The sequence below is a fragment of the Sinohyriopsis cumingii genome, chromosome 14 (genome assembly GCF_028554795.1).
Source record: "Sinohyriopsis cumingii isolate HCF-2022 chromosome 14, ASM2855479v2, whole genome shotgun sequence".
Lineage (NCBI taxonomy): Eukaryota > Metazoa > Mollusca > Bivalvia > Unionida > Unionidae > Sinohyriopsis > Sinohyriopsis cumingii.
In genome coordinates this window covers 97,700,218-97,723,396 of record NC_142974.1, presented here as the reverse complement: position 1 = coordinate 97,723,396, position 23,179 = coordinate 97,700,218, and the positions used below count along the sequence as shown (strand labels likewise).

Genomic DNA, 23,179 nt, shown 5'->3' with positions numbered 1-23,179 from the left:
ATCCTTGGTAAAGTATTGCTGCTGAAAATAAAATCAGAAGGATTGTCTATCAGTGGACATAACTCCTGCAAAGACATCATGGACTGCTTGAAATTAAGGAGATCCAAAATACTAATTATCTTGTATGTTGTAATTACTTTGTTCCAATATAATTATCCAACAATTTATTTTTAAGTTTTGCTTGAGGGAAACTATGATTTTTAATAACTCAACCTGACAAGAAAGTCTGTCTTTTTCTCGAAATATCATATGATTTCATTGCAAAGTTTCAAAATGGAGTATTAATATATGATACATCATCCAATGTAAAATACATCACTGATGAATTACTACATCATCCAATGTAGTGTACATCACTGATGAACTGATACATCATCTAATGTAGTGTACATCACTGACGAACTGATACATCATCTAATGTAGTGTACATCATTGATGAATTACTACATCATCCAATGTAGTGTACATCACTGATGAATTACTACATCATCCAATGTAGTGTACATCACTGATGAATTGATACATCATCTAATGTAGTGTACATCAATGATGAATTGATACATCATCTAATGTAGTGTACATCACTGATGAATTGATACATCATCTAATGTAGTGTACATCAATGATGAATTGATACATCATCTAATGTAGTGTACATCAATGATGAATTACTACATCATCTAATTTAGTGTACATCACTGATGAATTACTACATCATCTAATGTAGTGTACATCACTGATGAATTACTACATCATCTAATGTAGTGTACATCACTGATGAATTACTACATCATCTAATGTAGTGTACATCACTGATGAATTACTACATCATCCAATGTAGTGTACATCACTGATGAACTGATACATCATCTAATGTAGTGTACATCACTGATGAATTGATACATCATCTAATGTAGTGTACAACACTGATGAATTACTACATCATCCAATGTAGTGTACATCACTGATGAACTGATACATCATCTAATGTAGTGTACATCAATGATGAATTACTACATCATCTAATGTAGTGTACATCACTGATGAATTGATACATCATCTAATGTAGTGTACATCAATGATGAATTACTACATCATCTAATGTAGTGTACATCACTGATGAATTACTACATCATCTAATGTAGTGTACATCACTGATGAATTACTACATCATCTAATGTAGTGTACATCACTGATGAATTACTACATCATCTAATGTAGTGTACATCACTGATGAATTACTATATCATCAATGTAGTGTACATCACTGATGAATTGATACATCATCTAATGTAGTGTACATCATTGATGAATTACTACATCATCCAATGTAGTGTACATCACCGATGAATTGATACATCATCTAATGTAGTGTACATCACTGATGAATTGATACATCATCTAATGTAGTGTACATCACTGATGAATTGATACATCATCTAATGTAGTGTACATCACTGATGAATTGATACATCATCTAATTTAGTGTACATCACTGATGAATTACTACATCATCTAATGTAGTGTACATCACTGATGAATTACTACATCATCTAATGTAGTGTACATCACTGATGAATTACTACATCATCTAATGTAGTGTACATCACTGATGAATTACTACATCATCCAATGTAGTGTACATCACTGATGAACTGATACATCATCTAATGTAGTGTACATCACTGATGAATTGATACATCATCTAATGTAGTGTACATCACTGATGAATTACTACATCATCCAATGTAGTGTACATCACTGATGAACTGATACATCATCTAATGTAGTGTACATCAATGATGGATTACTACATCATCTAATGTAGTGTACATCACTGATGAATTGATACATCATCTAATGTAGTGTACATCAATGATGAATTACTACATCATCTAATGTAGTGTACATCACTGATGAATTACTACATCATCTAATGTAGTGTACATCACTGATGAATTACTACATCATCTAATGTAGTGTACATCACTGATGAATTACTACATCATCTAATGTAGTGTACATCACTGATGAATTACTATATCATCAATGTAGTGTATATCACTGATGAATTGATACATCATCTAATGTAGTGTACATCACTGATGAATTACTATATCATCTAATGTAGTGTACATCACTGATGAATTACTACATCATCTAATGTAGTGTACATCACTGATGAATTACTACATCATCTAATGTAGTGTACATCACTGATGAATTACTACATCATCTAATGTAGTGTACATCACTGATGAATTACTATATCATCAATGTAGTGTATATCACTGATGAATTACTACATCATCTAATGTAGTGTACATCACTGATGAATTACTACATCATCCAATGTAGTGTACATCACTGATGAATTACTACATCATCTAATGTAGTGTACATCACTGATGAATTGATACATCATCTAATGTAGTGTACATCACTGATGAATTGATACATCATCTAATGTAGTGTACATCGTTGATGAATTGATACATCATCCAATGTAGTGTACATCACCGATGAATTACTACATCATCTAATGTAGTGTACATCACTGATGAATTGATACATCATCTAATGTAGTGTACATCACTGATGAATTACTACATCATCTAATGTAGTGTACATCACTGATGAACTGATACATCATCTAATGTAGTGTACATCATTGATGAATTACTACATCATCCAATGTAGTGTACATCACTGATGAATTGATACATCATCTAATGTAGTGTACATCGTTGATGAATTGATACATCATCTAATGTAGTGTACATCACCAATGAATTGATACATCATCCAATGTAGTGTACATCACTGATGAATTGATACATCATCTAATGTAGTGTACATCAATGATGAACTGATACATCATCCACTGTAGTGTACATCACTGATGAAATGATACATCCAACATAGTGTACATCACTGACAAACTGATACATCATCCATTGTAATGTACATCACTGATAAAATTCATTGCTCCACAAAAAACTGCAGTGTATTACAGACACAAATGCGAAGATTGTACAATTCTGAATGGAGCTCAAGGTGCAAATTAAAATGTAAGGCAATGTCACGCATCTGGGTTGTCACTCCTCAAAGGACCTGTGCTTTCATTTCTCACATCTCCATTCATAACAATGTTTTGATTCTCTACATCAATTATAGATTTACTTTCAACTTGGATTTTCTGTGAGGCACCTGGCAAGGACGCCGTTGTTTTTGGCATGATACAAAATGTGTAGATAATGAATGAGATCCCCTGTTAATTAGAAAAAAAAGCAAAATTGTTAAAACATAAAAATAACAAAATAGTGTTCCCTCACAATAGCACTGTTACAGATAGTCAGAAAAATGTATGGTGTTATAATGAGGTTACATTATAATGCAGAGATGCTGTCAGGATTTTATCTTAATGGGGTAGTTCCTCCCTTGTCATAAAAATAAAGGGGAGCAGAAAAAAAGGAGGGAAAGGGGGAGATGGCCATATTTAAATATTTAGCTAACAATTCAATATCCATATATCTTTCTTCCTGCTCCACTAGTCTGAAGGTACGTTCTCTATATGGATGTAACTGCAGGGAGGCTGGGAGGGTGTGTGTGTATTATGATTGGGTAAGTATTATCAAAGAAACATTTTACTAGATTAAAATGGCTTCTTCTTCAAGATATGTTATCCAATCATAATACCTGAGGAGAAAAGTAAGAGGTGGAGGGAGATAAATCCGTTTACCCCAGAAAGACCATCTCCAGTCCCCTAAGGTACATGATACAGTTTCTGGGTACCTGATAGGAAATAGATTCCATATGTCATGGAGTGACTTCAAAAAGTGAAAAATGTTCCCTCCCTCAAATCCAGTGGAAGTTGTGAAACTACATCTTTATGAAGCTGAATGACCTAGAAAGGTAACCTTCTGCATCAAAGGTAAATGTTAATCCTGATTGATTTGAGCCATGTAGAATGAAAAATCTCTGATAAAAACTGAAGACGTGCACTCAGATCTCCATTACATGCCAGGGATAATTACAGTTAGAGAACTGTTTCTCTCAAACGCAATGTTTGTGGTAACTGTCCTAATCTAGCAAGCCAATATGTAAGTAATCCAAAACATGGAACAGATAGCCCATTATATATTCAAGATGAAACAGATAGCCCATTATATTCAACATGAAACATATAGCCCATTATATTCAATATGAAACAGATAGCCCATTATATTCAACATGGAACAGATAGCCCATTATATTCAACGTCAAACAGATAGCCCATTATATTCAACATGAAACAGATAGCCCACTATATTCAAGATGGAACAGATAGCCCATTATATTCAAGATGAAACAGATAGCCCATTATATTCAAGATGGAACAGATAGCCCATTGTATTCAAGATGAAACAGATAACCTATTATATTCAAGATGGAACAGATAGCCCATTATATTCAAAATGAAACAGATAGCCCATTATATTCAACATGGAACAGATAGCCCATTATATTCAAGATGGAACAGATAGCCCATTATATTCAACATGGAACAGATAGTCCATTATATTCAACATGGAACAGATAGCCCATTATATTCAACATGGAACAGATAGCCCATTATATTCAAGATGGAACAGATAGCCCATTATATTCAAGATGAAACAGATAGCCCATTATATTCAACATGGAACAGATAACCCATTATATTCAAGATGAAACAGATAGCCCATTATATTCAACATGGAACAGATAGCCCACTATATTCAACATGGAACAGATAGCCCATTATATTCAACATGAAACAGATAGCCCATTATATTCAACATGGAACAGATAGCCCATTATATTCAAGATGAAACAGATAGCCCATTATAATCAACATGGAACAGATAGCCCATTATATTCAAGATGAAACAGATAGCTAATTATATTCAAGATGAAACTGACCATATTGATATATTGTCCTTTTTTCTTTTGAAGGTACATTGAAGCACGATCTCTCTTGATATTTCTGAAATACCACTTCAGAGCTTGCACTGGGTCCCTTTAGATGACCATGAAATAAAGTGTCCAGAATAGTCAGGAATCATTACCCATGAAAGGAAGTCTGTTGAAATGAAAGCAGGAGGTTTCATGAGTAATATGATCCATCTCATTGGAACTGCATGTAGATTGTTCCACCAACTGAAAATGTATTACTGATTGTGCCTGCCAGTTGCTAAAGTAGCAAGGAGGAAGAACTTGTATGATAAGTGAACAAATTAGGCCCTTGAAAGCAGTCCAATGGTGTCTTGTTCTGCCAGGTTAACGCTCGTGATAAATTTCACTTCAGCAAGGGTTCAGTGTCATTGGCCTGGTTAAATTCAGATGAATAGAAGATGAGGTAGATCAGGAATGGTAGGTTGGTAAATTTTAGCATGTCTGGTCTTAATGTCTGTCATTGAAGAGCCATAGAAAGTTAGCTACTGAAGCATGGATGCCTATAGCGATTCCTGGCAATCCTGTTCCAAGAGTGATGAGGCTGGTCCAATATTTCCCATTTGAATGGATTAATCAGGACAAAAAGACACTGAGATTCTTTAGATTCCTGTATCACATTCAGAACAAGAGATGTTGGAGAATTATATACATTCAGCCATTCTAATCTACAGAAAGAGCTTCCAGGCCTTTTGGGTCCAATACTGGTGAGAAAAAGGTTGAGATTTTTGGTATTCCAGAGAGTCCTTCAAAGGTAGTTCCCATCAAGCATCTATTGACAGAAAACAGAGGAATGAAAAGACCATTCTGTTTGTGTTCCTTCTTGCCGAATGAGTCTACCAATACATAAACCTGCCATGGAAACGTTAAGCATTAACCAAGGGCATCCCTTGAGGGGTGGTGGCTTGTTGCGAATTACATCAACCTGATCAGTAAAGAGGAGAATAGATGATCAAGGTTGCATGATGGTCTTTAAGGTAGAGATAGAGCATATTGGCTCTCATTCCACCTGTTGTAAGTCCATAGCTTCTTTTATGGCCATGTTCATTGTATGTTGTGCCCCTATGTTATGAAGTGGACCATTCTATAAACATGCTGACATGTATTCCAGTGAGATTTGGGGTAGGAGCTGTATTCCTCATACTGAAGATCGCCTTAGATACTAGATGACCCTATGGTCATGACATAACAAATCAAATCATGGGTATCCAAATGGAACACAGAGAAGGCAATTGTGAGAAAACACATCTTTAGTCACTTTAGACTTGTAAGCAGTTCGAAAGTGTCAGGTTGTAGCAGTAATTGAATGTAGATTCTTCCATAGAAAATAATCACCTGATGTCAGAACTACAGACCCAGCAGGTGACATAGAGGAACAAGGAGGTCAGAATGATGGGATTGGGTGAAAAACTACAGTCCAAGCCTGTAAGGTGGAATTTCATTAATCAAAGATCTAATAATGACAAGGAAACTTTAGTGCCAGTTATTGTTGTTTATGAATTAAGGTAGTGAAGTCAATGTCTTCTGTGCCACCTGCAAAGTAGATGGAGAAGAATGTCAAGGATGGTGGCCCACTACACTTGCAGCACTTAAAGAGTGAGATCCCATTATTTCTAAGGTAGAGTCTCTTAGGTGGAAGAGGATTGAGTGGAGAGACATGAAGGCCCCAAAATAACATCGAACACTGAAAGTGTCTTGAGGTACTATGCGAGTAAGATTGATCCATGATGGTGCCAATATAAACTAGAAAACTAGACATGCTTTTGTGGATTAGACTGATCCATAAGAGTGCCTTTATAGACTACGCTAAGCAGCACTATATGGGTTAGTATGGGAAAAACTGGTTTAATGAAGTGGGTTCTTGGATATTACAGCACTAAACTGCACGTCATATGCAGGAAGTGCTGAGCATCACTATGCAAGTCATGAAACTGTACAAGTTGATTTTTGATGGCTGATATGATTCATTGTGGTCCTGATGGCTGATATGATTCATTGTGGTCCTGATGGCTGATATGATTCATTGTGGTCCTGATGGCTGGTATGATTCATTGTGGTCCTGTTGGCTGATATGATTCATTGTGGTCCTGATGGCTGGTATGATTCATTGTGGTCCTGATGGCTGGTATGATTCACTGTGGTCCTGATGGCTGATATGATTCATTGTGGTCCTGATGGCTGATATGATTCATTGTGGTCCTGATGACTGGTATGATTCATTGTGGTCCTGTTGGCTGATATGATTCATTGTGGTCCTGATGGCTGGTATGATTCATTGTGGTCCTGATGGCTGGTATGATTCATTGTGGTCCTGATGGCTGGTATGATTCATTGTGGTCCTGATGGCTGATATGATTCATTGTGGTCCTGATGGCTGGTATGATTCATTGTGGTCCTGATGGCTGGTATGATTCATTGTGGTCCTGATGGCTGGTATGATTCATTGTGGTCCTGATGGCTGATATGATTCATTGTGGTCCTGATGGCTGGTATGATTCATTGTGGTCCTGATGGCTGATATGATTCATTGTGGTCCTGATGGCTGGTATGATTCATTGTGGTCCTGATGGCTGATATGATTCATTGTGGTCCTGATGGCTGGTATGATTCATTGTGGTCCTGATGGCTGATATGATTCATTGTGGTCCTGTTGGCTGGTATGATTCATTGTGGTCCTGATGACTGGTATGATTCATTGTGGTCCTGATGACTGGTATGATTCATTGTGGTCCTGATGGCTGGTATGATTCATTGTGGTCCTGATGGCTGATATGATTCATTGTGGTCCTGATGGCTGGTATGATTCATTGTGGTCCTGGCCCATTGCAATCAGTACAGTCATACAGGAACATGGCCTTCTCGGTTGGCATGATGTTGTTCATTTCTTAAGGATGAGACAGGGTACAAATATTGATCCATATTTCTGATATGAGACTGTAAGTATTGTGGCTCTCCATCTCACTGCCCAATGGTTCTGAATACTTGCATGCAAGCCAATGCTTTCATCCCTCAAGCAATGATTGAATTCTGTCCATAATATGCAAGTCATACATGTATTCAAGGAATGACAACCAGAGAAAACTACCCGTGTTCATACATGCCAACTGACAAGAAGTATAAGTGTATTTATTACTATAAGTGACAAAAAAGCATAATTTTGGCATAAAAAGTGTAATCTATATATTACATGCCAGAATTACAGCACATATGAAAAAGACACATTGTTACTACTAAGTTAGTTCTGCAGTTCAAACTTATTGTCATAAAGGGCAAAATCCATATGGATTAGAACCAGAATACAAACACAAAAGTTTTTAGCCTGGGAGGGCTGGATTTGTGAGGTGGTAGAAGTTCTCCCAAGGTATTATGATTAGGTAAGATATTTTGAAGAAGAACCCCCTTTTTACAGTCTGCTGTTGCATATTCATATCTAGCTTAGCCAGCTGTAAAAATTTGGAAAATTGTTCTTTATGGTTGTTATGTACAATTTTCTACAGGTCATAGATACTGTCTTTTGATACTTCTGCTCCAAAATGAGATTTCTCACTAACATAAGCTCTGCCAAATTTTCACTTTCTTGAATTAGTGCTTTACTGACTACTATGTCAGATTTACTCTCTGTTCCATAATGTTGGATTAGGGTTTTAAGTCCATTAATGCCATAGCCTACTTGTTCAGATGGAGGTATTTTGACCAAATAAATATCTTTACTTTCCAATTTTTAGATCTTTAGATTCTTGTTTATTAAATTTATCTTAAATTTACAGGGCTATATGGTCTTGTACCTCAAAACTAAATTAAGAAGAAAAAAATGAAAACTGCACTCTACTTTTAATTGTCTTTTTATTCTGCCTTTTCTATGTTTAATTTTGAAACACCGTTAAAATGGGGTGATGGTGACTGACATGCCCAACCGATATCTCTCAATCCTGCATGCACACTGGACTTATATTTAACAAAATAATTTCTTTGGTTCTAAATCATTCACTGGCATCTCCATTTAACATTGTCTCAGCTCCAATAATGTGATATACTTTAGAACCTTGAAAATAAACTGACATGATCACTATCATCAGCCAGTATTTGCCAAACAACACTGTCATCTAAAGATGAACCATACTGGGAATCAACCATTTTGTTTTCTAGGTAGCCCTTAGTATAAACACACATTTGTAAAACTTCCTTGATGCAGGGCTTATATTATGAGTATATGTGTTTCAGTTGCATTTATTTCTGTATATAAACTGTATGGAGAACTACTTTATACCAGCTTCTATAATAGTCACATGCAAAGTGACAAGTGTAAAAACTGGAAGTCAAACAAACTGCAAGCCTTTAAAACTAAATAAAACAGTGGATTTATATTTTATTTAGAAAACTCATCTGTCATAATCATATAACATATCTTTGCAGTTTTTTTATATAAATAATTCTTGCTCTGACAGTTTGTAAAAAAGGTGGGAAACTTAAAATCTGCAAACACCAACACTAGGGCTTCATTGCTTTCACTGTGGCTCATTACAAATGAATTTAAAACTATAGGCAAATGGATATAAAGATGGAGGGGGGGCTTGATTAAAGACTAATATTATAACAACAAAGATTCACAGTCCTACAATGAAAGATGCCAACCCTGATAGTTATGATGTGGGGTGTGTGGGAGGTAGATCCACTACTTCCCCATTGATGTCTTGCACTGTTTGACTACTGGACACCCATCACTATAACAATTTACTGATTTTCTTATTTCATTTGCAATTAGCCCCTGTAGGTAGCTTATACTGTTAATGAACATGAACACTGATTTAAAGAAATGTGTCTGGACAGTAACAATTGGGCCAAATCACAATGTACTCATTAAAACAACAAATGCAAGAGACATTTTTATGTCAAACAAAACAACAAATTCTTTGCTTTTTAATATTGAACTGTTTTGAAGATCATATTTGCCAATTTAGATAAAATATCAAGACCATGCAGTGGTTTGTTCAAAATCTTAGATTGCCTACCATTAGTAGAATTTGTTATATACTGATGTACCTATTAGATTACAGATGTAGAATCCCCTCTTCTATAAATAGCTATGTAGGATACACCCTCAAAAAATAATTAATATGCTTAGACAAGGCTCGAAAACTGATAGAAAATATCTTTAACAAACAAACTAAAAATAAAAATAAAAAAATAACATTATAAAGATTGGCAATTATAATAATTTAATTATTCCGCACAGTTTACAAATTTTTTTTGGCCATTTAAGAGTTTAATGTTGTTTTTTCTGAGTTTATTATGGTATAAACTGTTAGTTGCCAACTCACACAGCTTATGTAATGCTTTTTGGTCATTATTTGCTATGTGACTTGGCAACTGATAGTTTATGCCACTATAAACTCAGAAAAAACAACATTAAACTCTTAAATGGCCAAATAAAATTTGTAAACTGTGCAGAATAATTTTCATATGTGCGACTTTAAACTAATTTGCATAAGTTCAAGCGTTTCACTGGTCTCCAAGTGCAAAAATTCATATAAATTTGCACGATTCATACAATTGTGTGTTCCGGCAGCATCTCTGATAATGAAGTAGGATCTGTATAAAAGATATTCATCAACAAAATAGAATTCATTTTCCATACCACTATTATACATGGGGTCATGTTATGTGTTTCATAGAAAGGAATGTCAATAAGAACAATGACTTGCCATTGTTTCAAAACTGATAATGACTGTAATAAATTTCATGAAAATTCATCCAACATAAAATCACTGTAATTAATGCATTAAGCAATAGAGTTATACTCCAAAAGTATGAAAAATAAACATTTTTCATGGATATTAAGTTTAAATTGGAAGTTAATCTGGTAAATGAAAACTGTCTCAATCGAACAGTTAATGGATTTGACAGTTGTGTTCTCTTTAGAGTCATGAGACTGGACTGCTGTTTTATCTTTTGACAGTCATGGGACTTGACAATTATTTTTTCTTTTGACAGTCATGGGACTTGACAATTATTTCACTTTTGACAGTCAGGGGACTTGACAGTTGTTTTCCCTTTAGACACTGGACTGGACAGTTGTTTTCTCTTTAGACAGTCATTGGACTGGAGAGTTGTCTTCTCTTTAGACAGTCGTTGAACTTGACAGTTGTTTTCTCTTTAGACATTCATTAGACTTGACAGTTGTTTTCCCTTTAGACAGTCATTAGACTTGACAGTTGTTTTCGCTTTAGACAGTCATTGGACTTGACAGTTGTTTTGTCTTTAGACAGTCACTGGACTGGTCAGTTGTTACCTCTTCAGAAAGTTGTCTTTATTTAGAAGGATCTTCTGGTAAATGCATTTCATTGTTGCATAAACCCACATTTTTAATACATTTTCTATAACTTTAACCAATAATTTTCAAACAAAACATAACTGATATAAAAAAAGCTGAAGTACTTGTTCAAACTAATAACACACAGAAATAAGTGATTACCTGCATATTCAAATATTTTATGGAAAAAGATTCCAAGATTCACATTCTTATGTCCTTGTACTTTCATGGAGAGGTTCCACAACACACAGATATAAAATTACTTTAGACTCATCCAATTAAATTTTAAGTTCATTCCTATGCTACTATAGATCACATAATTTCACTTCAGAATGTTAATATTTTTTCAAAGTAATTCTAAAATTTCTACAGCAATTAGGATGAGGCAAAGTATGGTTAACTCCAGTTAATTTTGTATTGAATTGTGGTTGCTACAGGTTTAAATACCCACACAAACAATGATTGATCTGTGAAGTTAACAGGAAGCCCCTCGATTCCCCATTCACAAATTTCTGTACCAACAAAATCCAATTCCTTCCAAAATTGTGAGAATTTATACACCATGAAAATAAATGAACACTGTGCAAGTCACAATTAATTAACATCAATTTCAACCTTGATGTTAAAAAAGGTTTGTTGCTGTGATTGCCTTTTCTGACAGTTTAAACTTATTTATAGTGAATGGTGCATATAAAAGCCACTAAATCAGCAATCTATAGTGATATGGTGCATAGAAAAGCCACTAAATCAGCAATCTACAGTAGTCCCCCTCTTGAACGGCCCCCCTGACCAGCGGCCACCCGCTTCTTACGGCCAGAATCTGTTGGCAATGATGAGTTTGTGTTCAAAAGTACCCCTGACGAAAGGCCACCCGGCTAACGCAACCAGCGGCCAGCATATTAGTGCAATAATATAAAATTTACCCCTCACAAGCAGCCTCATTTTATTTTAATATGTATTCAGAACCAGTATTTTATTCATAATGTGTGTTAAGTAATCCAATTTCTGTTTCCCGATGTCAGGTTTTCGTTAATGAAAGAAGTGTTGACTAAAGTACATGTACCACTAAGGTTAATATTATATCATTTATGCCTCACGAGAAGCCACATTTATTCCAAAAAGCCAAGAAAGACTAAAAATTTTAATCCATACAAAAGGGTAAGTACATGTAATCCAATTAGCCTTACTGCTGTGTTATCATAAGATGTCCGGTTTCGTCACTCTGCTAATTGTTAAGATTACAATTATTGAACAGTAGTAACAGCTGAGAAGTGGCAGTATCGATGTACAATACACAAGTCAGCAGGAAAATGGTTTGATAGCCTTTACGGCTTCCCTTAGTAAGATGCTGAGCTTGTTCACTTTGATAATTAGTGGCTATTACCACTGACAATAGTTTTCAAGATTACAAATCCTAACAGCTGCGAGGTCAAATCTGCGTGATGTTAATGGTATATATCGAAGCCATTTTGGCTTCTCTCACTTAGTGTAAAGAAATGTGTAAAAACAATAGGGTACCAGACACTTTCTTTAAAAACACACGTCAATTTGTTTAGACGCATAAAAATTTGTTTTATCAGTATTGTAGTTGGCAACATGAATAACTTACTGCAAAAAGATCAGCATGTCGTTGAGGAAAAGAAAAATTCTGTTTAGAAGAGAAAGTGAAAGTAAATCAACTGACCGAGGGTGGGGTCGAGGATTCTTGCAGAAAACTAATGTCAGAAAGACTCAGATAAACAATATCATGAAAGATAAGGAAACAATTCTGCAGAAGTGGGAAGGTGAAATGGATGGAGAAAGGAAGATTGCTTGAGTCAGGAGATGTTTGTATCCTGATTTGAATGACAAGAAAAAGCAACAATTTTGTCAGCTGAATTGAGATATGATGACTTTACCGAAAGTGTTCTGTCCTTGGTGGAGAATCAGCTGATGGTAATAATTAAGTTGTCAAAGACTGGAACAATAGACTAAACGATATATGCAGGGGATATGATAGCAAGGATATTTTTAATTGTGACGAGACTGGTTTGCTTTTTTAGCCGGTTACCAACAAAGTGGCAGATGATGTGATCTGTAACATAATTATAAAGACAGTTTTAAAACTATATCAATGGTTATTCATAACATTCTTTTGAAACTGATTAAACAATTTGTTTTACATTTATTTCACAACATGCATGTGATTTTTAAATGAAAATATTAAATGTTTTAGAATTAAATGTACTTGTGACTTCATATGTATTTACTATTCGCATTTGTCATCCCCCTCTAGAAAGGCCACCCTCATTAAAAGGCCTATTTCCTGCTGCAATAGGGGTGGCCTTATAAGAGGGGGACTACTGTATAGTGAAATGGTGCATAGAAAAGCCACTCAATTGGTAATAAAATGTGTCCTTTTTGGATTAATGTCCTTTGTGGATTAATGTCTTTTGTGGATTAATGTCCTTTGTGGATTGTGTTCTTTGTGGATTAATGTCCTTTGTGGATTGTGTTCTTTGTGGATTAATGTCCTTTGTGGATTGTGTTCTTTGTGGCTTAATGTCCTTTGTGGCTTAATGTCCTTTGTGGATTGTGTTCTTTGTGGATTAATGTCCTTTGTGGATTAATGTCCTTTGCGGATGGTATTCTTTAGAGATACCATTATGGACAGGTACATGCAGATATCCTTTAAGATTTGTATATTATGGGTAGATATCCTTACAAACAAGTTTTTTGTGGATTCATGTCCTTTTATATTTACGTGTCATTTATAGAGAGGTTTCCTTTACAACTACATAAATGTTCTTATAAATACAATTTATATTTGTATATAATTGAAACTAAATGTCCCTATAAATACAATTTATATTTGTATATAATTGAAACTAAATGTCCTTATAAATACAATTTATATTTGTATTTGCTAGCAGTATTAATAATTAGCAACTATAGCATTATTTGTTCTCATTACTGATAATGGCCCAAATAAATCTATACTGAACAATGCAATTAGATGAGAATATATCAAGTGGTTTAGAAATAATAATAATAATGAGGACTTTGTATAGCGCCTAATCTTTAGAACCTCTAGCGCTTTACAAAATTAGACAACACATATAAGATAAAAAAACGTATAATGATATGATTACAAAAACAAACACCATGAAATTAGAAAACATTTTTAAAAAAACATGCTGAGAATATTTAAGGTAGGAAATATTATTAGGTCTTTAAGTTTGTTCTTGCAGTCAAAATCAGTGAGTTTTGAGAACCCTCTTGAATGTAATCACTGTGTCTTTGTGTCTAAGTTCAGTGGGCAATTCATTCCACGTTGCTGGGCCCTGGTATGCAAAAGAATGCTGTCCATATGACTTTGTTTTCATAGTGGGAATAATGAGTATATGATTGTCAGAAGAGGAGCGTAAGTATCTTGCTGGTGTGTACACATGGGTGAGATCGGATAGGTATGTTGAACTAGAGTCCGACAGTGAAACGTAGCAAAGAGAACAAATTTTGTGTTTGATTCTGGATCAAATGGATAGCCAGTGTAGGGTACAGAGCAGTGGGCAGGTGTGCTCTGATCATGGTACTCTAAGTATGATCCAAGCAGCTGTGTTTTGAACTTTTTGAAGTTTCTGGAGCAGATATTGAGACGAACCAGAGAAAATTGAGTTACAATAGTCCAGTCTTGAAAGTACTAATGAACACACAAGTGTTTTAGTGGCATCAACTGAAGGATATTTGAGAACTGAGCTGATGCGTCTCAGCTCAAGATATGCAGCCTTGCATATGTTCATGACATGTTGGTGCAATGTAAGAGTATTGTCTAGAGTAACACCTTAATTTCATACTGATTGTGTGAATTTAATGTTGGTGTTGCTGATATTTATGGTTTGAGGTAAAGGATGTGAATGAGAAAGTCTTTGTGTTGTGATCAGAATGGCCTCCGTTTTATCATCATTCATCTGCAGCTTGTTACATGTCATCCATGATTCCACATCAGAAATGCACCTCTCTACACCTTGGATGGTAGCATCAGCGTACAACTGGTGAGACACTGGATGATGATCTATGACACTTGAGAGCAACTGAGTGTACAGAATGAAGAGAACAGGTCCAAGAACAGACCCCTGTGGAACACCAAAGCATAGATCAACTGGGCTGGAGTGTATTCCATTTGCAGATACAATTTGTGTCCTGTTAACCAAGTAGGACCTGAACCACAGTAAGGCTGTATCATGAATGCCAAATACATGCTGGAGACGGTGAAGTAATATATCATGGTCTATTGTGTCAAATGCTGCAGACAAATCAAGGAGGATGAGGACTGTAATCTTTCCGCTATATATGCAAATGAAATGTTTTAACTAAACCCTCAACAAATTATTAACAGCGTAACATAACAGCTATATCTTGCTTACCATTAAAGTGGGCTCAACATAAATGAAGACTTAAATGATGTCCCATTTCAGACTGATGTATTTTATATAAAGATAAAAAGATTCCTCAATTTTGGTCTTTATGGACAGGTGTACTTTATGCAAAGGTTAAACATGTAAAAATAAAACATGGTCCTTATGCAATTTAATTTCTGTGTAGGTGTACATAAGGAGGATAACTGTGTACAAGTAATCAAGAAAAGTATCTTAAATGTTTTTCACAAACAGATGTCTGGTGTCAACAAGGCAGGTTTCACAGTATTTTATGCACAATGCACAAACAACAAGTGCTTTAAATGACAATACAGTCTTGACTCTGATGTTGGTGTTATGTGGTACTTAAAGTTAAAACACTGGTGAACCTCATGTGGGAAACCTTGACCTGGGATGGAAAATTATGTACCTTGCATACATTGGAATTGGCAACCAAATGCAGGACCAGAGATGTTACTTACTGAGAATGCAAACAAGGCTGCAAATACACTGGCTGCCCAAGGAAACCCAAAATACTGCACAAGCACTCCACCAGCTGTTGGCCCAATAAAGGCTCTGAAAATCACAAATAGTAAAGATCAAAACTTTTAATTTCATGTATGAATATGCAAACCATGCACAAATTTAAAAATAAATGCATATACTTCTTATGTAGACTTGAAAGTAATTAATGGGATGATATTTCATGCTTATTATCCAGACTACTAACTGGGATGACATTTCATGCCTATTATCCAGACTTTGAAGTACTTAGTGGGATGACATTTCATGCCTATTATCCAGACTTTGAAGTACTTAGTGGGATGACATTTCATGCTTATTATCCAGACTTTGAAGTACTTAGTGGGATGACATTTCATGCTTATTATCCAGACTTTAAAGTACTAAGTGGGATGACATTTCATGCCTATTATCCAGACTTTGAAGTACTTAGTGGGATGACATTTCATGCCTATTATCCAGACTTTGAAGTACTTAGTGGGATGACATTTCATGCTTATTATCCAGACTTTGAAGTACTTAGTGGGATGACATTTCATGCTTATTATCCAGACTTTAAAGTACTAAGTGGGATGACATTTCATGCCTATTATCCAGACTCTGAAGTACTTAGTGGGATGACATTTCATGCCTATTATCCAGACTTTGAAGTACTTAGTGGGATGACATTTCATGCCTATTATCCAGACTTTGAAGTACTTAGTGGGATGACATTTCATGCTTATTATCAAGACTTTAAAGTACTAAGTGGGATGACATTTCATGCTTATTACCCAGACTTTGAAGCAATTAGTGGGATGACATTTCATGCTTATTATTCAGACTTTGAAGTACTTAGTGGGATGATATTTCGTGCTTATTATCCAGACTTTAAAGTACTAAGTGGGATGACATTTCATGCTTATTACCCAGACTTTGAAGTACTTAGTAGGATGACATTTCATGCTTATTATCCAGACTTTGAAGTACTTAGTGGGATGATATTTCGTGCTTATTATCCAGACTTCAAAGTACTAAGTGGGATGATATTTCATGCTTATTATCCAGACTTTAAAGTACTAAGTGGGATGACATTTCATGCTTATTATCCAGACTTTAAAGTACTAAGTGGGATGACATTTCATGCTTATTACCCAGACTCTGAAGTACTTAGTGGGATGACATTTCATGCTTATTATCCAGACTCTGAAGTACTTAGTGGGATGACATTTCATGCTTATTATCCAGACTTTGAAGTACTTAGTGGGATGACATTTCATGCTTATTATCCAGACTTTAAAGTACTAAGTGGGATGACATTTCATGCTTATTATCCAGACTTTGAAGTACTTAGTGGGATGACATTTCATGCCTATTATCCAGACTCTGAAGTACTTAGTGGGATGACATTTCATGCTTATTATCAAGACTTTAAAGTACTAAGTGGGATGACATTTCATGCTTATTACCCAGACTTTGAAGTAATTAGTGGGATGACATTTCATGCTTATTATTCAGACTTTGAAGTACTTAGTGGGATGATATTTCGTGCTTATTATCCAGACTTTAAAGTACTAAGTGGGATGACATTTCATGCTTATTACCCAGACTTTGAAGTACTTAGTAGGATGACATTTCATGCTTATTATCCAGACTTTTAAGTACTTAGTGGGATGATATTTCGTGCTTATTATCCAGACTTTAAAGTACTTAGTGGGATGATATTTCGTGCTTATTATCCAGACTTTAAAGTACTAAGTGGGATGATATTTCATGCTTATTATCCAGACTTTAAAGTACTAAGTGGGATGACATTTCATGCTTATTATCCAGACTTTAAAGTACTAAGTGGGATGACATTTCATGCCTATTATCCAGACTTTAAAGTACTAAGTGGGATGACATTTCATGCTTATTATCCAGACTTTGAAGTACTTAGTGGGATGATATTTCATGCTTATTATCCAGACTTTGAAGTACTCAGTGGGATGGCATTTCATGTTTATTATCAAGACTTTAAAGTACTAAGTGGGATGACATTTCATGCCTATTATCCAGGCTTTGAAGTACTTAGTGGGATGACATTTCATGCTTATTATCCAGACTTTAAAGTACTAAGTGGGATGACATTTCATGCTTATTATTCAGTATCCAGACTTTGAAGTACCTAGTGGGATATCTTTTCATGCTTATTATCCAGTATCCAGACTTTGAAGTACTTAGTGGGATGACATTTCATGCTTATTACCCAGACTTTAAAGTACTTAGTGGGATGACATTTCATGCTTATTACCCAGACTTTGAAGTACTTAGTGGGATGACATTTCATGCTTATTATTCAGTATCCAGACTTTGAAGTACCTAGTGGGGTATCTTTTCATGCTTATTATCCAGTATCTAGACTCTGAAGTACTTAGTGGGATGACATTTCATGCTTATTATCCAGACTTTAAAGTACTAAGTGGGATGACATTTCATGCTTATTACCCAGACTTTGAAGTACTTAGTGGGATGACATTTCATGCTTATTATCCAGACTTTAAAGTACTAAGTGGGATGACATTTCATGCTTATTATCCAGACTTTAAAGTACTAAGTGGGATGACATTTCATGCTTATTATCCAGACTTTAAAGTACTTAGTGGAATGACATTTCATGCTTATTACCCAGACTTTGAAGTACTTAGTGAGATGACATTTCGTGCTTATTATTCAGTATCCAGACTTTGAAGTATCTAGTGGGGTATCTTTTCATGCTTATTATCCAGTATCTAGACTTTGAAGTACTTAGTGGGATGACATTTCATGCCTATTATCCAGACTTTAAAGTAATTAGTGGGATGAAATTTCATGCCTATTATCCAGACTTTGAAGTACTTAGTGGGATGACATTTCATGCCTATTATCCAGACTTTAAAGTAATTAGTGGGATGACATTTCAAGCTTTTTATCCAGACTTTGCAGTACTTAGTGGGATGTGAGAAAGCTTGTCAGTAGCTTCTCGTGGGTCGGTGGTTCTTCCTGGGGTCTTCCTCCACCATTAATACTGGCCTCCATGCATAGCCTATAGTGTGCTGAAAAATGGCATTAAACCCCACAACAACAACAACAACTTAGTGGGATGCCATTTCATGCTTATTATCCAGACTTTGAAATACTTAATGGGATGACTTTTCATGCTTATTATCCCGACTTTAAAGTATTTATTGGGAGGACTTTTCATAACACGTTAACAAGAGTACTCTCAACAGTACACCCACCCCCTGCTTAGTAGCCCTTGATCAACATTCTAGTACTGCAAAGATTGACTCTAGAGATTACTGACTAAAAGGTCTCAATTACCGTATTTACCGTATATGTTGGGACACGATAAAATAATTATTTTTCTTCCTTTCCCAGAACTTATGGTGAAACGTTTTTTCCACCTATGTCATTATGTCCCAAGACTTAAGAAATGAAATAAATTTGTATTGCATTTGTGCATCCCACACTGCATGTTGCAATGAAACAGATAAATAAAATGCTTATTTGATAAAAAGAAAGAAAGAAACTAACCTTGCACTGTTATCATTTATTCCATTTTTTACAACATGAGCATTAAAAAATAAAATATATCCACGAAATTTATATGTGTAGCATAGGCTTCCATAATGTAGCGGCGTGTATCATTTATGTCCGATAACACATGCCATGTTGTTCATTAACATGAACATTGAGAAACAAATTGTGTGTGGTTGTGCTCAAAGGTTTGAATGTTATCTGACTGAAAAGTGGATCCAACAAAATCACTAACAAGAGGGAAATAATCAACCCATATCTTGAAGACAACTGTCATGCATGCATAACACGGTGTTAGGTGAAAAATAATCAAGATTTAATTATATCCAGGTCTACTGTATGACAGTATCTCACAAATTGCTTTTAAAAAAACTCTTTTATGGCAAGCTTAAACAAGGAAAACACAACAAAGGAGGCCAGAGAAAACAATACAAGCACACCCTGAAGATATCATTGAAGAACTTTGGCATTAGCTATGACACGTGGGAGCAGACTGCCGAGGACTGGGTCATGTGGCACTCTTCAATCACATAAAGGTGCTGCATCTAGTGAGGCCAACAGGACAGCCATGGCAGAACAATAGAAGCATGCCAGGAAATCCAGAGCAGTAACCCCACAATCAGTGTTGCTACCATCCCATGTCCACAATGCCACAGAACATTCAAGGTGCACATCTGCCTCATCAGCCAATGACATAGGTGGTCCTCATCGACCTGATGGATGAGCTACAATCTCGCAAACAAAAATCATGATTTGAAAACACATTCACTTGAGTGCAAGTGAAAATCTTTTCACCAGCAGGGGTTACAAAAGTATCATTACTATTTACCTGCAGACATCAATGCTCTTTTGTATTAATTGTAACTACAGATGCCAAGCATATCAAAGCCCGGGTGGTGAATAAACACAGCAGGCAGCGAGCAGTAAACTCCTTCTTTGAACTTACTGACAGAACATCAAAGACAAAGCCTTAGATTATTTTTATTACAAAGCAAGCTGACATCAGGAGCCAACTTTGATTACTTTTTTTTGTAAAGGATATAAATACCAAGGTTATTTTATTGCAAAGTAAGCCGACATCGGAAGCTGACTATGGATTCTTTAAGTGAGCCGATTTTTTTCTTCTAAATATACAAAGATGGCAGAGATATGGAAGCAAACTTTCGTTTCTTTTCAGTTTGAAGACAACTACCATTCATGCATGACAGTGTTAGTTGCAAAATAACCAAGATTAAATTATATCCAGGTCTACTGTATGACACTGTCTCACAAATAAAAATCATTATTTGAAAACAAATTCACTTGAGTGCAAGTGACAATCTCTTCACCAGCATGGGTAACAAAAGTATCATTACTATTTACTTGCAGACATCAATGCTCCTTTGTATTAATTACTACAGATGCCAAGCACACAGAAGCCCAGGTGGTGAAACAAACACAACTGGCAGCAAGCAGTAAACTTTTCTTTGAACTTCCTGACAGGACATCAAAGGTTATTTTTATTCACAATGAACTTGACCTTTGACCCAAAAATCTACAGGCTTCTTCCATACCCAATGTGCAAACCCTTCATAAACTTACTAGGTATACAAGAATTAAAGGTATTGGGTAAAAACTAATTTTGTTCTTTCAGTTACAAAGACCTTGAATGTTCACCTTTTGATCTCAAAATCAGTAGGTTTCGTTGTGACCTAAAGTGAAAGATATCCAAATAATCTGATAAAGGTATTAAGAATTTAAATATTTTTGAAGAAAATATTTTTTATTTGTCCTTTACAGTGACTCTGCCCCCAAATCTGCACTGTTATATATTTGTCGTGCTATATTCACAAAGTGTGGATATATGTAGATGACAATAGAGTTGAACGCAAGTGTGTTGTTTTCAATACTTTTAATTCAAGACTGCCTGGCTCTCTTCCTTTCCCACCTATCTCTACAATGTATCATGTTACTTGAATGTGTCAAGTTTAACAGGGCATTATAGCTTATTGCAATAAAGTAATAGATACTGTTACCAAATCAACAGACATCTACCTTACTCCAATTGCATGCAAACCATAAAGTTGAAAGGTTTAGAACTAAAGCTGTTGTGCAGAAACCATTTTTATTCCTTCAGTCAGTCATCTTGACCGGACCATCTGACCACAAAATGGATCGACTTCTTCCCTGCCACCATTGGAAGTCACTCAACATCAACTTGGCACAGGTCTGTGATATTGGTTGTTGTTGTTGTAGGGTTTAATGCCATTTTTCAGCACACGATAGGCTATACATGGCGGCCAGTATTAATGGTGGAGGAAGAACCCGGGAAAACCCCGGAAAGAACCACCGCCCCACGAGAAGCTACTGGCAAGCTTTCTCACATACCCACATCAGCCGAATCCGAGACTCAAACCCACGCAGACAGAGGTGAGATGGCAGTGATCCGTAACGGAGAGCGCTTTAGACCACTCGGCCACTCGGGGCCCCTCCATGATATTGGACAAAGGTTATTATGCAGATACCATTTTTCTTCTTTCAGTCACATTTTGACCCCAAAATTATGGTATGAGAAGTAGATCTAAAGTAGTTGTGTTGAAACCATTTTTCTTCTTTCAATCAGTGTCCTTCACCTAGTGACTCCAAAATCACAAGGCTTGTTCCTTACCTTGAGTGGAAGTCCCATCCATGACGTTTGGTCTGGGTTGGTGACTATTGTCATTGTGCAGAAACCAGGTTTCTTCTTTCAGTCACAGTGACCTTGACCTTTTACCTAGAACCCTTACATGAACAGACCTCTACCTTCTACCAAATGGATGCTATTTACAAATTTGGTACCAGAAACAATAAATGGCAGAGAACATGAATTACTGTTTGGAAATAAAACAGAAACTGATGGATGGATGGATGGACTGAGTGTCAGAAGGACAATATCAAGTTATTCCTTATGATAAACATATAAAAAGAATTCAGAATGTGTGTTTTTTAAATTATTTTTAACGTAGTTTTAACAATTTTTCAGTCATATCACTATGATGTCTGCAGTGTGGCATTTTATAGTGATGCCTAACACTGGGTCATCATGCCACAGACACATAGCATTTTGTCCCACCCAGTCACATTATCTTGCCACCTGGCTGACCAGTCTTAACACTAACCTCTTAATACTGACACCAAGCAAGGCAGATGCTAGTATCATTTTTATACGTCTTTTTGTATGACTTGGCTGGGGTTTGAATCCATGACCTCCTGCATCCAAGGTGGACACACTAACCACTAGGCCACAGGAGCGGTCTGTAAAAATGTAAATGTCTTGGTCCAGGATAGAATTGTCTCACATCAGACACATAAATGGTAAAACTGTACCAGTTTCGTCCAGGATAGGTGTGTGCGTGTGACTTGGATTTTTAATGTAGTTTTAACAATTTTTCAGTCATATCTCTATGATGTTTGCAGTGTGGCA

The 23,179-nt window shown here is 35.7% G+C and overlaps 1 protein-coding gene across 1 annotated transcript in view; it reads right to left on the bottom strand.

Annotated features, from left to right (window-relative positions):
* Positions 1–2,825: 2,825 nt before the first annotated feature.
* The window catches only part of LOC149784455 (MFS-type transporter SLC18B1-like), a 93,290-nt gene continuing 72,936 nt past the window's right edge, over positions 2,826–23,179 (bottom strand). Inside the window, exons 13-14 of the mRNA XM_089933273.1 lie at positions 16,161–16,254; positions 2,826–3,271 (exon numbers count right to left, since the gene is read on the bottom strand). Coding sequence (XP_089789399.1) covers positions 3,083–3,271; positions 16,161–16,254 — 283 coding nt within the window. The 3' untranslated portion in view covers positions 2,826–3,082. The remainder of the gene's footprint in view (positions 3,272–16,160; positions 16,255–23,179) is intronic.